Source organism: Penicillium cinerascens (genome assembly GCF_028974065.1).
Source record: "Penicillium cinerascens strain IBT 15544 chromosome Unknown scaffold_4_segment0_segment1, whole genome shotgun sequence".
Classification (NCBI taxonomy): Eukaryota; Fungi; Ascomycota; class Eurotiomycetes; order Eurotiales; family Aspergillaceae; genus Penicillium; species Penicillium cinerascens.
In genome coordinates, this window is record NW_026695298.1 from 1,455,240 (window position 1) to 1,471,154 (window position 15,915).

General features: G+C 50.9%; 7 protein-coding genes across 7 annotated transcripts; 4 read left to right on the plus strand and 3 right to left on the minus strand.

The window, feature by feature from the left end:
* Positions 1-99: 99 nt before the first annotated feature.
* N7498_009641 (EXPERA domain-containing protein) lies at positions 100-837 on the minus strand (the record flags this gene model as incomplete). Its single annotated transcript, XM_058456697.1, has 1 exon — positions 100-837. The coding sequence occupies one exon, from the start codon at positions 835-837 to the stop codon at positions 100-102; it is 738 nt and encodes a 245-aa protein (XP_058303596.1).
* Positions 838-1,663: 826 nt separating this feature from the next.
* N7498_009642 (uncharacterized protein) lies at positions 1,664-2,604 on the plus strand (the record flags this gene model as incomplete). Its single annotated transcript, XM_058456698.1, has 3 exons — positions 1,664-2,102; positions 2,152-2,492; positions 2,557-2,604. The coding sequence occupies 3 exons, from the start codon at positions 1,664-1,666 to the stop codon at positions 2,602-2,604; spliced, it is 828 nt and encodes a 275-aa protein (XP_058303597.1).
* Positions 2,605-3,290: 686 nt separating this feature from the next.
* Positions 3,291-4,244, plus strand: N7498_009643 (alpha/beta fold hydrolase; the record flags this gene model as incomplete). The annotated part of the gene is made up of 1 exon (XM_058456699.1): positions 3,291-4,244. One exon carries the CDS (start codon positions 3,291-3,293, stop codon positions 4,242-4,244), a length of 954 nt encoding a protein of 317 aa, XP_058303598.1.
* A 4,066-nt stretch (positions 4,245-8,310) lies between these two features.
* Positions 8,311-8,646, plus strand: N7498_009644 (uncharacterized protein; the record flags this gene model as incomplete). Its single annotated transcript, XM_058456700.1, has 1 exon — positions 8,311-8,646. The coding sequence occupies one exon, from the start codon at positions 8,311-8,313 to the stop codon at positions 8,644-8,646; it is 336 nt and encodes a 111-aa protein (XP_058303599.1).
* An 897-nt stretch (positions 8,647-9,543) lies between these two features.
* N7498_009645 (uncharacterized protein) lies at positions 9,544-10,797 on the plus strand (the record flags this gene model as incomplete). Its single annotated transcript, XM_058456701.1, has 2 exons — positions 9,544-9,580; positions 9,638-10,797. The coding sequence occupies 2 exons, from the start codon at positions 9,544-9,546 to the stop codon at positions 10,795-10,797; spliced, it is 1,197 nt and encodes a 398-aa protein (XP_058303600.1).
* A 393-nt stretch (positions 10,798-11,190) lies between these two features.
* Positions 11,191-11,819, minus strand: N7498_009646 (uncharacterized protein; the record flags this gene model as incomplete). The annotated part of the gene is made up of 2 exons (XM_058456702.1): positions 11,191-11,279; positions 11,423-11,819. 2 exons carry the CDS (start codon positions 11,817-11,819, stop codon positions 11,191-11,193), a joined length of 486 nt encoding a protein of 161 aa, XP_058303601.1.
* A 2,749-nt stretch (positions 11,820-14,568) lies between these two features.
* Positions 14,569-15,819, minus strand: N7498_009647 (FAD-dependent oxidoreductase; the record flags this gene model as incomplete). The annotated part of the gene is made up of 1 exon (XM_058456703.1): positions 14,569-15,819. The coding sequence occupies one exon, from the start codon at positions 15,817-15,819 to the stop codon at positions 14,569-14,571; it is 1,251 nt and encodes a 416-aa protein (XP_058303602.1).
* Positions 15,820-15,915: the final 96 nt, after the last annotated feature.

Sequence of the window (15,915 nt, forward strand, 5' to 3'; positions counted from 1 at the left end):
TGACATCAAGAAAATCCGGTCGATCCAATGGAACCCCAACATCCCAGGGCAGTTCATGCCACCACCTGTATTACGTCCAGAACAACCCCAGAATACCATTTACTCCTTCTTCCTCTGAGCAATCTGCACCTCCTGCACAACAAAAGCAGCCCGCAGCTCCTTACCCGCCTCCCAGAGGACCCAAAGAGGAATCCACACCCAAAGAGTATTGAAGAAGAACAGATACAGCCAAAGATAAACCGGATCCTGAGTAACAAGCTGCGAGCTCCCAGTAAGCCACTCTGGCGCAAAAGTCATAAAGCCACCATACAACTCGGCCGTCGCCAGCGCCGTCGCAACAAACCAGAGCGTCGACTTCGCCGAGCCCCGTGCCTTGGCGCTAATCTTCTCATTCGTCGACCTGCACAGCAAATAACAAATATAAACCGCCGCCGGACCACCCAGGAAAACGGTCAACAGCTCCAAAGAAACGACGGTCACGTCTGCGCCGGCCCAGCGGCGATCGGCCTTGGCGTATTCCTGCCACAGGCGCGAGCTGGGGTTGGTGCCGTAGGCTGGGCCATAGATCCGGTCGGGACGGTTTAGGAAGTAGGGCTCCGTGTTGTGGATGCCGGCGACAGTGGCGTAGCTGAAGAAGCATTCGTAGAGGAAGGAGCCTTCGATGAAGAGGTGGGTTAGGGCGTCGTAGGCGTGCCAGAAGAAGAGGATGCGGTTGCGGGTTTGGGTGGAGGGGATTAGGGTTTTGGCGAGAAAGTAGGCGATTGGCATGAAGGAGAGGGAGAAGGCCAGGCAGAGAATTGTTGGTAGATCCAACGTGAAGGACGCGCTCGTTGACATGGTGGTGGTTGTTTTGAGCGCGGGTTGGTGAGGGTTATTTGGGTAGTGGCGTGCCAGATCACGGATGCTGAGGCCTTTTTGTAGCCTGGTTAGGAGGGTGGGCAAGCGTGACTTAGGCGCTTGGGAGTTGAAAGAGAGTACTGTGGTAAAATTAGGGGAGCTCACGATGGTGGAGCTGATCGACACTGCTGCCTTAGGCAGAAGTGGGAGATCGTCATGGAGAGTTCGGGTTGAGTGAACTGCTTTCTTTCTGCGTTCTTTCCCTTTCTTTAAAGGACATGTTGTGTCCGAACTAGGAGAGCACAGTTCTACCTAGGACACATTCAAAGGGTCATACAACCTGTGTGTAGCTATTTACCCGCGACAACCTTGAAAGCCGCAGTGGGGGTTGTTTACCCCACACTTGCGATTCGATCTATACACGCGGTCTCGAGTTCGAGAAGATGAACCGCTGTCAAAGTTCATACGATGAGATACATACACCCAGGTAAATAAATATAAATGAATCCTAGGTCTACTTGAAAGTTTGATTGCAGGGCACTAATTTTCCCTTGGCACAATTTTCCCTCAGCACTAGCAATACCCGCTGTTTTAGTGTGTTATAGGCCGACTCGCAGACGCACTAAGCCTCGTCTGAGGCGTCCCAGATGGAAGGCCGCATCCCAAAACCTGTTTTGTCAACAGAAACTAGTTAGTTAACGCGAGGTTGCACTTCGTAAGCCTACTTCAGAATGGGTCCTCCCGTTGATCTGACAATCCAGTTAGCCTCACCTCAATTCCCCACCCAGACCATCTTTTTCCCCACAGGTCCATCTCAGCCTAGAGAATGTCTCCAACGGGATCGGTCCTTATCACCGGCTGCAGTGACGGTGGCATCGGCTCCAGCCTGGCCCTCGTCTTCCTGGAGCGCGGCTACCACGTTTTCGCCACAGCCCGTAACCTGGATAAAACAAGTGCTCTGCGGGGCCTTCCCAATGTCACTTTGTTGACACTAGAAGTGACCGACGAGAGACACATTCGTGCAGCGAAGGAGGCTGTCTCTGCGCAGACAGGCGGCACATTGTCGTACCTGATCAACAACGCTGGACGCAACCATTTCATGCCTCTCCTGGACGAGGATATCGACGCTGCGAAGAGGATTTTCGAAATCAATGTCTGGGGTCCATTGGCCATCACCCAGACATTTGCGCCTCTTCTCATCAAGGCACAGGGCACGCTTGTGAACATCACATCTATTGGCGGCCATGGCGCAGTTCCGACTATGGGTAAGAATCCAAATTACTCCGAGATCAAAGACCCTAACTCAATTCTTAGGATCCTATGGCGCTTCCAAGTCCTCCCAGGAGCACATGGCAGAGACACTCCGTCTTGAACTTTCACCCTTCGGCGTGAAGGTTCTATCCGTCGTGACCGGCGTCGTCTCGACAAACGGCCGCTCGTACTTTGAAGACTGGGCCCTTCCCACAAACTCGCGATACAAGGCAATCGAAAACACCATTGCACAGGTTGTGCGTGCAACCGATGGAATGACTAGCACACCACTTGCAACTTATGCAACTGAGGTTGTTGACAACATTTTGGGTGGTACGACCGGCCGCATTTGGGTCGGCGAGAGAGCAGAGAGTGCAAAGAATATGCCTGTTGAGGGTGAGATGGTTGATTTGAGGGCATGTTCTATCTTTTCTCAAAGAAGCTGAGCTTTTGCTGACCGACTAATAGGACCAGTTCATGATGAAATCATTCGGCTTGGATGAGCTCTCGAAGTAGGCCTACTTTGGCAGGAATGGGTTCTCGAGATTCTCGATCTAGCATATGGCAGCCCTGCATCTCAAGTCGCATCAAGAACTACTTGCAAACTATCAAAATAGCTCAATTGAAATCGTGACATAACTTTCAGCAGCAGTAAAAAATGAATAGTCCAAAAAAGAAACTCTCCCTCGGGGAATCGAACCCCGGTCTCCCGCGCTTATCAGTGTTAATGACAAGCGGAAATCATGACCACTAGACCAAGGAAGATTAGATAGTCGAGTTACCGCTCGACCACTTGGGTGGTTGATGGGTTCTCCACCCCTTTTATGCTAAATGATTCAAAATTTCATGAAGCGTAAACAGTGCCTTCCATGTACCTCGTGCCAATGGCTCGTATTACAGCACAATATTGGAGCTATGGCCGCGTCGAATCGGAGACAAGCTTCATTTAGGAATAAATCCAGGCGTCCAAATTAACGTTTAGACTTGATTTATCGTCTCTGCTCCAAACGTCTAGGCGTGGTAAGCAAGGCAGCATGATTATCGTGGCCGAGGCTGAGTGGGACCGTTGTAGGTACGCTTAATATAAGCGAGCAAGCGTGCCGCTTGGTTTAAAAGCGGGGGTGTAGGCATCTTTCACTTCCCTGTTGTCAAACAACTCGACGTCAATTGATTACTCAATTTGAATGCGCATCCAGTTCACAATGCAACCAATTTCTAAAATTGATTGGGACAAAGGTGACAAGGATGGACTTATCTCCATCGGCTCCCATAACCTTTATATGTCCGTTTCGGGGCCCGATCGCAAGCCTGGACAGCCTATCGTCGTTCTCATGCAAGGCGTTGGCAGCACGATCGATGAATGGGTGGCAGTGCGAAAGCTTGTGATTCCATTTGCTCGATGGTTGAACTACGATCGTTCAGGAATGGGTCGGAGTGAAGGTCCCGACCAGACACCCTCAAGCATATCCGCAGCATCAGTCGCGGCAGAGCTCGATATTCTCCTAAAGAACGCCGGTGTTGAACCTCCGTTTATCATTGTCGCTCACTCGTGGGGAGGCTACACTTCTCGCGAGTTTCTAGAACTTAGGCCGAATGATATCGTGGGCATGGTATTCGTGGATTGCAATACTGAACGTTTCTTTGATAGTGGGGCGTGGGGCGCGGATGTTTTCAGTCCAGTTCTCGGCGACCAGGACTTTGTTGAAACCACCGGTCTTTCAACGTCCCATGTCCTATCCGAAGAGGAGTGGAAAGCCGTCAAAGACGAGCAGGCCGATCCCCGACATCAAGTCACTGAGGCTGCTGAGGTGCAGGCGGTGCTGAACGACAGACGGGCATTGGTCCCCAAGAAGCAACTCGAGAAGCTACTTCTGAAAGATTATCCGGTCAGTGTAATCATTGCGGATTCACCTGGAGATTTCCAGAAAATGTATGACTTTGGAGTGGCCGCAGGCAACGGAACAGAAGAAGAAGGAGCTCTGTTTCGAAAATGTCTCGATAGATGGCGCGAGATGAATGAGGACTGGCAAAAAGAGCTTTTGAAGCTTTCTCGTCTCAGCAGATTTATTCGTCTGCATTGCAGTCACAATGTGCAGCTGTTACAACCACAGAGCATAGTCCAAGAGATACAGTGGGCCATGGATAGCTATAAATAATTCTCACTCTGCTAATGAGTCCCTGGATCTCGGCTTTCAAAAGCTTCGGATGCAGGTCGATTTTTCGGAGACGAACACCCAAGTGACCCATACATAATAAAAAGGGCATTAATGGTACCTCATGCAATTGTTGATCGGCCGTCTTTCTTCCATATTAGGACTAGCGCATATCCGAATCTTGTTCGGGAATTAAGAAGAGAATGGTGGTATAACTGATTTCGAAAACTACGGTACCCATACCCTAATGGCCAACGAGTTTTGACTCGATGACTAGCTAAATATTTCAGATCATAATTCATGGCTAGTTGCGAAAATTTGAATATAAAGGCTTTGGCCTGTTTTTGTTTCACCCGGGGTGCGGCAGTCATAAGACCAGGGCGGCATCATCGCCCCAGTGGCCACCCGAGATCTTTTGACCACATCAGGTCCGAAAGTCATTCCCTGATCCTTGGATTCAATAAATGGGAGTGCGTCGACGTGGTCATAGCTCCTTCGAGGCCTATAATTGGTATCATTTTATTCTTCAACGGAAAAAGTGTATTCTGTGCTTACAAGGTAACCTACGGGCATACTCAGTTGATATATATCACATATACCCACCTTCATGACCAGCTCCCGTGTATTATTGATCGATCTAAATCACCCACCTATTTTTGCGTACTTTTGGGTCATCTCCAGTCCCCAAGTGATTACCTGGTCACCCGGGCGATCTCCGGGGCACCTACACGTGCAAAGCTAGTGGAGGCGTCAGCCACAGGGCGTTGATTTATAACCTGGGTATCTGCCAGGCAGGTAGTTAAACCCCTGCTTATATTCCGACCACAACTATCTGCTGAAATCAACAAGTCCGATATACTTTCAATATTCATGATGACGGAGGCTGGATAAAAATATGTGCAAACACCCAACCCTTAACCCCGACCCTATTCTACCTTTTAAAGAAATTCAGAGCATGGCGCGCATCCGTCATCATCGAAGACACCATACATGGCCTCACTGCGGCTCAGAATTGTGCATGCGCGAGCCACGAACACTTGAACTTCGCGTGTTCAAGCCACCAAATGGAGCCCAAGGCCACTCGCCATGGACGTTTCAAGAAGCGACAATAGTGCCTCTTATTGCAGAGGAAGTGCCCAATGATGATGCCGCGATGGCTGGAATTGTGCGTTCGCCACGGACTCATCGCATCTGGTCCTTGCCTCTAGGCAGGGGCCGAGACAAGAATATCCACGTCTCTGCCTCGGCAGCCGAAGCCAGGAAGTCTGTTCATCGCAGCATTTTACGACGATTGATTCGTCGTCCCCCTCTGGATAAGACGAGATCCTTACTCGTCATGCCAACAACCATGACCGCCAGAGATCAAGCGATGATTTCTGGTTGGATGCCGCCACGGTTAGCGGCGCAACCGGTCGCGGTGTCGGACAGAGGTCGCCCGGATTTATCCGCGATTGATAGTACACGTCTGGTCGCGGAAAGGAGACATCGAAGGAGCCACTCGGAGCAGCCACGTTCGTGGAGAAGGCCCAGTGCGGGTCTATGGACTCTTGAGGAGGAGCGGGAGAGTTTGAGTGGCGGCAGTTGAATTCGGTACATACATACACGCTGCATTTGGGGTCGCATTGCAATATTGAAATTCAGGGATGATCACGGAGTTTGAAATTTGGAGATTTACAGGGAACTACATACTATAAAAACGGAAAGTAAATGTACAATACCTATTCGAAATCCAATATTGGATAGTTAGAACTGTCTAAAGAGATACCTTGAAAATATATGAAAAGATAACTAGAAGACGTGTAAACATACCCGTGAAGAGGGCTAGGAGGTTAAGAGAACGGGATATTTAAGCTTGGTGATTACAGATCAGTAGGGTTAGTGGCCTGAGGTAGAAAACGCGCTAAAAAAAGGGACACCAGAAAACTCAGGTCAGTAGGGCCCTACTGAGGCCTCAGTGGGATGCGTAGGTCAGTGCTCAGTAGGGTGTCCCTTTTGTTGGCTGATGTAATCGATATAATAGTATGAAATATGTGGTATCTATGGGCTTAGATTCCTGAATTGCCTATGTTTTGTTTACCTTGTACTTGGTTCTTACTTCTTACTATCTACTTCTTCAACTATGCGCAGTACGTATCAACCGAGTGGCAACATCGCTCTACTCGGGTGTAGGATCTTATAGATACTGCGCCTATTTCTATTGAGCAAGGCCCTCAAAGAGAGATAGACGAAGAGCTTTTTGATCTAACCGATGATCGCATCTTTTGTAAGCGCAACTCAGCATAGGTAAATACATATCTTCCCAGTCACTATTTGTACTAATAACTAACTAATGAATTATTTAGTATATTGAGTAACTAGTAACACTATTAAGCGATGCGTCTATAATGCAATTTTTGCTGCTGAAATTGAGTTTGTTCCTCTACTTCCAGAGTATTCTTGACTTGAGGTATTTCTGCGATTGGCTGTTGATAGAGATAATAGAGATGATGAGAACTAGGTGTTTCCTAGTTTGGAATTAGTGGAGATGGAAACCGGTATTTTTGACGGGTAAAAACGATGTCTTATGGGTTTTGGGTACGCGGAGAAAGATAGTAAGGTAACTTATAGTACGTGTTTTGAAATAAAAGTTGGTGTGTTTTATGCCTCAGGCCACTAACCCTACTGAAGTCTCGGTAGGGCCCTACTGAGCTGTAATCACAGGGTACACCCTACTGAGCACTGGCCCACGCACCCCACTGAGGTCTCAGTAGGGCCCTACTGACCTGAGTTCTGTTAACCTCAGGGATGTGTGCCTATATGCCTGATGACTCAGGCTACAATTGTTGTTGACGTTTCCTCTTCGGCATCAATCATCCGGGGCTACCCTATCATTTCACTGAATTGGATGTGCGGGACCGCGCTATGTATGATTTGCTTCGTTTAGTGTCCCTTGACCGAGAAACTCAGATGCGGGGACCATTGGATCCCCATCTGACTCGCACATGGGTCTCGGAGTGACCGTGCCGATTCCCAGCTACGGCTCAGCCGTGTTTCTTGGCTTATGCAGCATGAGCGGCCCAGTGACTCAGGGCGCAACATGGAGGTTGCGTCAATTCTTCTCGAAGGCCGCTAGAGGGCCTCGTGTCTCAGCTGACTGACGCTGATTGGCACCGGTGGGAGAGATAGCGAGTCCTGTACTGCTGTAGGGCTGCCCTTTGCGCATTTCGGGCAATCATGTCTCCAACCCCGGCATCTTCTTGTATTGGCCATATCTTTCGACCCACTCGATGAATGAAGTCACGATCTTCCCTTGTATTCTGGCTGCCTACTGTAGCTCCGCGGGGTGATGAGACGGCCCTATGCGAAGGATGGACGCAAACGCAGGCCAACCTGTGTTATCGTCAAGATAGTCGGGCCCCTTCCATGGGACACCGTATATGCAGACCCGCTGTCGCACTCGAGACGTGTCCGGATGATGCAGCGGTGAATCCGCACGGTCCCACTGAGTGTTGAAGGAGGCTCCAAGGCAGACGCAAACGCGCATTGGCCCGTTTGGCGGCCGGGCGACCCTTTCTCTCCTTGACCCCCGACAATCTCACCGACACGCCCGCTAAACCTTACCGGTGGAACCCGCACCCTCTCTTTCTGCTCCTCCGGTTGGTATGCCGCGGGATATTCCGCTACTCGAGCTGAATCCATTCGCTGTCTATCTCCCCGGGCGTTCCTTCGGGCCCGAGGCAGGTTTGAGGCTTCCCCGCATTGTTTTGGTTGGCTGCCCTATAGGACCATAAAGGACGATCACAGGGAGTCGAAATTGGCTCCCCGCGAGAACTCGGACTTATAAAGCTGCCCTGTTCGCTTCTTACCTCGATCCTCCCACTTTCAATACTCTACCAATTCCTTTACCCTTCAAGGGATACACTCTCAATCATACCAAAGCGGATACTATCCAAAGAGACCTCTTTCACAAACATTGGCAACTACCACGTCATCGTGGGGCAGCCAGCGCTCAAACGAGAAGAAACACTCTCGTCATTTCTCGAGGTTGTTCCGGTCGAGCTCCAGATCTTCCACTCCTATTGAGATCCCCATGACCGACATCCGTGAAGCCACTTCAAGCATGTCTCAACCTCGCGATATCCCAAGGACCACCCCGGCCGGCTCCTACTTTGACCAGAGTCACTGCTCTGGTAGCCCTGTCAATATGTCTCCTGAAAGCATTTCCCCCCGTTCGCCCAAGTCGGAGTATATCGCCAAGCGTGCGTCAACTCCGACCCGCAAGAACAGCGATGACTACCGTCGCTACAGCGGGACCATCAACCACTGCGGCCGGCACTCAAATGACTGGCTCTTCGGCGGGTTCAGTGTGCGTGAAACCGTGGCGAGCGGCCTCGGGAAGCTGCGACACAACGACAAGGAGAGCTGAAGGATGGTAAACATTTTTTTTGATCACCATTTCAATTGCCATTTTGTGCCATTACCCCAGAAACCACCACCATCGGGCCATCCTGCCTTGGGAGATGAGGGAACACCGTCTCCAGCAAGACATTTGATCAACCCCGGATGATTATGAGAATCGACAGTTGGTTCGCCGGAAGCAAATGTTTCTTACCACCCTTCGGATCACCCCCGGGCGTGGACACCGTCAGAAGACTGGTCTGCACCCGGGGAGCGATATCCTGTCGGCGCCTCGTGACGATCACTTGGCGCACGTTGCACCAAACCCTCCGGTTTCATGCCAAGCCTTGAATGGCGTTTTACCTTATAACGGCCTTTTCTTTCCTTTTGCTGTCTATCGAGTGATCACAGATGGTCTCCTGGTTGATGTTTTGCGCTAGGCATATTCCGGTCCATAACTTTTCCAAATCTAATGGGCTGGCACCCGATTGTCACAAACTTCCATTCAAATCCCACTCTCAACGTAATGCTTCTCCTCTGTAAAGTATAGCCGCTAAGCGCACCTTGGAGGATTCCTCCGCGCGGAGTGATCCAGCGAGGTCGGCTCCGTCTCCGATCATCGGGACCTCTCCGACTCCCCGCAATTCCACGGCTTTTACACCCCTCATTTAAAGAGCCCAAGCCCAATTATGAGCCTGCCATTTGCAAGTATGCGTGAACAATGACATCTGGCATTCGGTTCTTGTACAGTTTCGCAAGCTTTACTCGATCCGCTCGTCTGCTTAACCCCCACGCCCGGCCAGCTCGACCCGTATACTCTTCCACGTACATACTGCGCCGCCATGGCCAGACCATCAGACATCATTCCCAAACGGCTTCTTCAAAGCCCGTGGTCGCGGTCTTGTACCAGGCTCTCGCACCGCCCATGTATGGCGGTGTTAGCAAGCCGCCCAAACCCGGTGGTATGTTTACACAATCTCCAGCCTGGTCGTCTATATTTGACTAAATAATATGCATAGGATACCGAGACTCTGGCTCAGATGTCGCATATACATTGACCCGCTCAGGAATCTCTGTCCTCACGCCGGTAGAGTCTCCAGATCCGGTGAACCAGGACCAGTGGTGTTTCCCTGATACCGAGGAGGGCATTCTTGATGCCCTGCAGAAGGGTGCGACGCATCTCTGGGCCAACACAGTGCTTTTCGCAGAGCATCCTCTACAGGCATCTTCTAAATTGGCACCGTTTGAGTCCCGGATCAGAGTCATTGGCCAGCCGCCCTTTTGTGTGGATCGGTACGACGACAAGTCGTTTGTGAATGATGAACTGCGACAATACGGTGGGTTGACTTTACCCAGATCGTGGACGGTGAATGATCCCGGGTCAACGGAAGATGATGTTGCTGCTGTGCTGCGAACTTTGGACAGTGTCCTCTCCTCGATCAAGGAAAATGATTACCCGATTGTTGCGAAGCCTGTTCGTGGACGAGGTAGCCATGGCGTTAAGATTTGCCGCAATCCACTCGAGCTGGCAGATCATGTCGCTCAGTTATTCGATGAGTCGCCCAGTGTCTTGTTGGAAGAATATCTCAGTGGAGAGGAAGGTACCATCACGGTCATGCCTCCTTCTAAACAGTCGGCACTTGGACCAGAATGGTCGGATCGCTATGCGAGCCACTGGGCTCTGCCACCCGTTACCCGCTTCAACCATGTTGATGGTATCGCTCCGTACAGCGGGAAAGTGGCCGTCACCGTCAATTCGCGTGCCGTGACCGCCGCGGAAATGGAAGCAGACCCCGCATATTCAGCGATCATGAAGGAATGTGAAAAGGTTGGGGAATTGTTGCAGACGGCAGCACCGTTGAGAATTGATATTCGGCGATTTGCCCCGAAATCGAAGTTTGCGCTGTTCGACATCAATATGAAGCCGGTAGGTTCCCCTGTCGTTCAAAAGTACCTTCGTTTTTCCCATGCTTACGCAGTACAGAATATTACCGGCCCGGGTCGCCCTGGCCGTGAAGACCAAACGAGTCTGATGGGACTTGCAGCTGAGAGTATGGGCTGGGACTACCCAAGCTTACTACAGTATATGCTTGGGTCGGCGCAGAGTCTGTGCCAACTTCGCAATTACGAAAGTCACTTCGCTTGGTCGACCGGCTGTGTAACTGGCAGTGGACCCTGAAAACGAGAAAAGGCATTTCCAAATAGACAAATGAAGTGTGGGCATGCGCTGTATGTTTTTTTTGTGCAAGCACTGGACCTGGCTTTTGTTTCATAATAGAATAGATTAAGGGTCCTCATCACTCCATCGCAATCAGTCTTAAAGTACTAGCATATGTGATATGACGGGACAGTGTCTTCTCCACAAATCGGAACATCCCAGGTACCATGATAGGTATAATAGAGGTCCTCTATTTATTAGATTCATAATCACTAGCCAAAATTAACAGGTCATTGCGCTTTCCCATGAAGTGATGTCGCAAGTCCGAAGAGAATGCGTAAAGAAACCAGAAAGCAGCAATAATGCACCGAAGCTCCCAGAACGCCCAAAAAAATGATTGCAATCCCCGTCCGATCACGCTGATTTCCATTTGGTAATGTCCGCAGTGGAGATACCCAGATTTTCAACTGTAAGTCGTTGAAGCGTCACAACCTGAGTGGGAGCTAAAGTTTTTCAGAGTTAGCAAGGTCCAGAAACGGAAGCGAAAGGGTGTAGTGATGAACTAGAGGAAGTCCGGTACCATCGCATCGGGAGAGGGGAACAGCAAGAAGGGAGGGAAGAGGCTGACAGGAGAAAGGAGACTCACTTGGCCGTTGAGCAGCCGGCGCAGCTGCGTGAACATGAATGACCCCCGAATCGACAAACTCTTTGGTGACGACCCCGTTGACTGATGCCGCGCTCAGCATCACGCGCAGCCGATACTTGCCTGGCCGTGAGATGGCGAGGGAAGGGAATTTGGCATAGCCGCTTGTTGGGGTACCGGCGCGGCTGATCACGCTCGCGGTCAGACTGCCGTTGAGTCCGAGAGCTGGGCCGGTTCCGGCTTCGTCGCGCAATGAGGCATTCACCACCAGGTGCTGCACGTTTGTGGGTGTGCCAATTGGTCGAACGGCTATGACGACGGGGATGGTGAATGGCAAAGCTGGACGTACTGCGGCTGGAGGAGTGGTTTCGAATGCAAGACTGAACTCGCGAGCAGCCATTTTTGTAGGTTGGTGGTTTGGACAGCGGGATGCTGCTGTGATCCAATCAGAGAGCAGTAGGAAGGAAGGGGGAGATCGTGAAGTATATGAAGTGGGAACAGAGATAGAGTTCGAGAAGGTGGGAGGAAAGGGTCAGATACGACGAGGATGATTTTTCCGCGATAGAAGGGAGGCGGCACGATTATAACGGTGGTCGTTCGATAGTCTGAAGAAAAGTATGTCAAGCAGGCGCCCTCATGCGGTCTTCATATATCTCCCGGCCGCAGCCGAGACGCATACAACGGCAGGAATATCCTGGATTCATGTTCCAGATTAGGTGTTGGACACAGATGGAACTAGCTGATATCGCCACCGGCAAAAGTACACAATGGCGATGATTAATGATCGGTGACCAGGTTCCTGGGATACGGAGATGGCGACCGTAAACCCACCCAAATCACAAAATTGAAATCAGAAATCAAAGAAGGAAAGGGGAGAGATCGTCCGTCCGATTAGGTGCTGCTCGGCAGGAGAAGGATCCTTGCAGCAGCACGTTTTCGGGAGAACGGAACACGAACTGTGGAGACTCGTTCGTTTGTGGAATCCAATTGACGGTGGGAATGTAGAACAGCGCGACGAGAGGAAAAGAGAGAGAGAAATGCGCTAGATCTGAGAGATCGAGGCTACCCTGCAGATCTGATGCTAGCGTGTGGATCGTCTCTGAAGCACTTCGGCATCGGGTTCCCACCGCCATGCAGTCCCTTCGCGGCCTGATGTCGATTTCTTCGGGGGACACGGCCTGGATTCCATTGACATGCGCCTTGGCATGCACGATCGACGTTCAGGTGCAGGGGTTCCGAACAGGTTAGTTGAGGTGCGTTCCAATAGTTCTGTGCACGGATCCACTGCATGCTCGATGTCATTCGACACCACCTGCTTCTCTCGATAACCGCCCGGCCCGTGGCAGCTGTCATAGAGAACGCATTGTCTCTAACGTGGCATGAGACGGGGACGAGGATGCATTTACCTCGATCGAGAGATTTTTCAATTGTAGACACGGTCACTTAATGGAGCCCGTGGTAAGATAGATTTTTACAAAGGGAGCAGAGCAGACCGCAAAAGTTCGAGCGCAGGATCGGGCCCCTTCTGGAAAGGAGGTGCAAGCCTCACCCAACGGTGAACTGTGGCTAGTGTGGAGCTTTGTGGCCCTTGAATGGGGAATCACGTCAACCGTCGGCCACTCCGAGAGCCTAACCGTAGGATCGATCTCGAACATTTTGTAAGCTTCTTTTTGTGTCCTGTTTAATCATCATTGCGTCTTGGGATTCGAAAGCAATAGTGCTGCCTAGAGGAGACCGCTCCGTCGACCGAATGATCACCAGCCATTGCAATCCGGAAGAGGTGCATCATCAGCCTCACTCTTTTGGGCCTTGTTTTCGGGTGGTCGAGGCTCATTGCTAGTATCCGCCGCGGAATGCTCTAGCGAATCATGACGAAGGATCATAAGCGCCATGTGTGCGCTAGGATGTCGATTTCGGGGTTGATACCCATGATGCGTGCCACGAGGAGGGAAGCTTCCGCCAGAATGTGCTACATTTGGCTCGTCCAACCCTAATGGGGCTAGGGTCGACGATCATCGCCTCGCCGATCCGGCACGGACCAATCAATAGTGCACATCAGATTGGGCTTCGCGTCCATAGCGGTGGTCCGTAGTGATGATTGCTGATAACAGAAGGGCGTGCGTAGGGCATGCTCCGGAGCTCCGCGATGGAACTCGCTAACCGGTGGGACATAAAATCACGGAACCAAAACAAACAGCACGGACATGCCTGCCGATCCCCGCAGAGTGCATCCGTGAGAGACCAGTCTGGCATCAAAAAATTGGAGAGCTCCAAACCATGATGTGGTCGCTGCATGTACAGAAGTTTAATTCCGAGGCGTCGCGTGATCTAGCCCTGTCAGACTCGGCGTGTGTTACCTAGAGAAGCAAGATCATCGCCTTACAGGGGTACTCGGAGAACGTTGAATCGGGGATATCAGAGTGATATGCAGGTCGGTGAAGAGACCCAAAGGCCGAAGAGGGTCCCAACAAAAAGCAAAGGGTGAGACGAAACAGGTTGTGTTTCTTTGGATGCAATGCCGATCAAGTTGGATCGTCAATAGTGGCTGTGCCGTGCCGCTGGGGCTGATTCATGTGGGCGAAGTGGCTAGTGAAGTGGCTAGTGAAGTGGCTAGTGAAGTGGCTCGAAACGGATAAGTGGCTGATGGCGGTGTGGCTGTGGTCCTTCCCGTTACCCGATTCGGTAGAACTGGGTTTCAACTTTGGTGGACCCGGAGATCCCCGAGTCTTTTTGTTTCCGATTGACTTGGGTCTATCGAGCTCTAGTCTGCTCTGGTGGATGAACTAGGATTGCCCCTAACCAAAACGGCAAGATGCAGGAATCCACACTTGGGCCTCTTCAGGTGAAAATTGATGTCGTAACTAAACAGCGCACATCCTTCGGTTGCCTGTATGGCAATCCCAAAATGGATAGAATACGAATATTTGACATGTCAATTGGATTTCCATTAGTTCACAATTTTCAGGTCAGGAGATGCCGACGTGTAAGGGAACACTGGCGAAAGGGTACGTCATATTCCAAGTTCCTACATGATAGGAAGGAGGTAACCGTAAGGTACACATGAATAGATTAGTATTTGAGAATAGTACCGGCTAATAGGGGAAGTAAACTTTGGAAGAATGGACTCGCCGCGGAGTCTGACATGAAGCTCAATGGAAGAGCTTGAACACAAAGTAGAAGGCGTATATAGATGCAACCAGGAACGGGTAAAGAGCTTTCATCACGAGAGAACGATGTTCGAAAGTCGCTACGCGCACACCGACTTTTTCGACGACAGACCGCGGGGCGCTATCGGTGAAAAGTAGCCACATCATCAAATCATTCGTCAATGATGCTGTTCGCTCGGCCCGTGTGAACAGGTCCTTCTCAAATGTTTTGATTTCCTCTGTTAGAATGTCACTCCGGTTTGCCGATTTGGATGCCTTGATAATGGCTCGAGATAACATTAGCGCATCTTCCATGCCAAGGTTAACGCCCTCGCCAGCAAAAGGTGTCATGACATGAGCCGAATCGCCGATCAAGGTGACACCGGGGCGGTTTTGCCAGCTGAAGCCAACAGGAAGCATATAGAGACGACGGGGCACTGGATCCTGACCGTGGTTTACGCAGTTGAGAAGGTCGGGATGCCAGCCCTGGAATTCCTCCCTGATGGACTTCTTGACAGCTTCAATGTCATTAATATCGAAGGGCATGTTGTCCATCCAGCTCTCTGGTCGTACACTCCAGACATAAACGCTCAGGCTGCCGTTACCAAGCTGTTGGCTCATGATAGACTTGCCATCCGAATAGGAGAATACAGAACCGCGATTGGTCAATGAGTAGCACTGCGGCGCAGTCTCTTTGGCATTGGGGATGGCGAAGGTGATTCCGGTGACGCCAGAGTAATTTGGCTTTTGGGCCGACACCAGCTTGCGAGTCTTGCTCCAGGCACCGTCGGCTCCCACAACCAAGTCGAAGCCAGTCTCTGTACCTTGGTCGAAGATCAAGTTGCGGCTCTCATCGATAGCACGCAAGTGATAGCCCCATCGAATGATCTCCGGCGGGATAGAGTCGAGAAGCATTTCACGAAGCAGTTTCCGATCAATTTCAGGTCGGCCACGAGTGGAGCCTTCTTCATGGCCAGAAAAGTTGACGTATTTGGTGAGGTGCTTGTCGCAAATGACCAAGGCTTCACCATCGAAACGAGCATTTTTGAGGAATTCATCGTACAGGCCTGCTTCTTTGAGCGCTGCAAGGCCTGTGTCTGTATGCAAATCGAGCGTTCCGCCTTGTCCACGAACCTCTCGGGATTTCTCTGACTCGAAAACAGTGACTTCAATGTCCGGCTTGTTGAGAAGGAGTCGGGCGAGTGTAAGGCCGACGGGGCCTGCGCCTACGATGGCGATTCGGAGGGGAGACATGTTAGAAGAAGTAGGAATGTGAGTATATTCAATGCGATTCCTGGGATACAGCGCTCAGCTAAAGGGACAGTATGGACTCTTTATAAAGTGTAACTA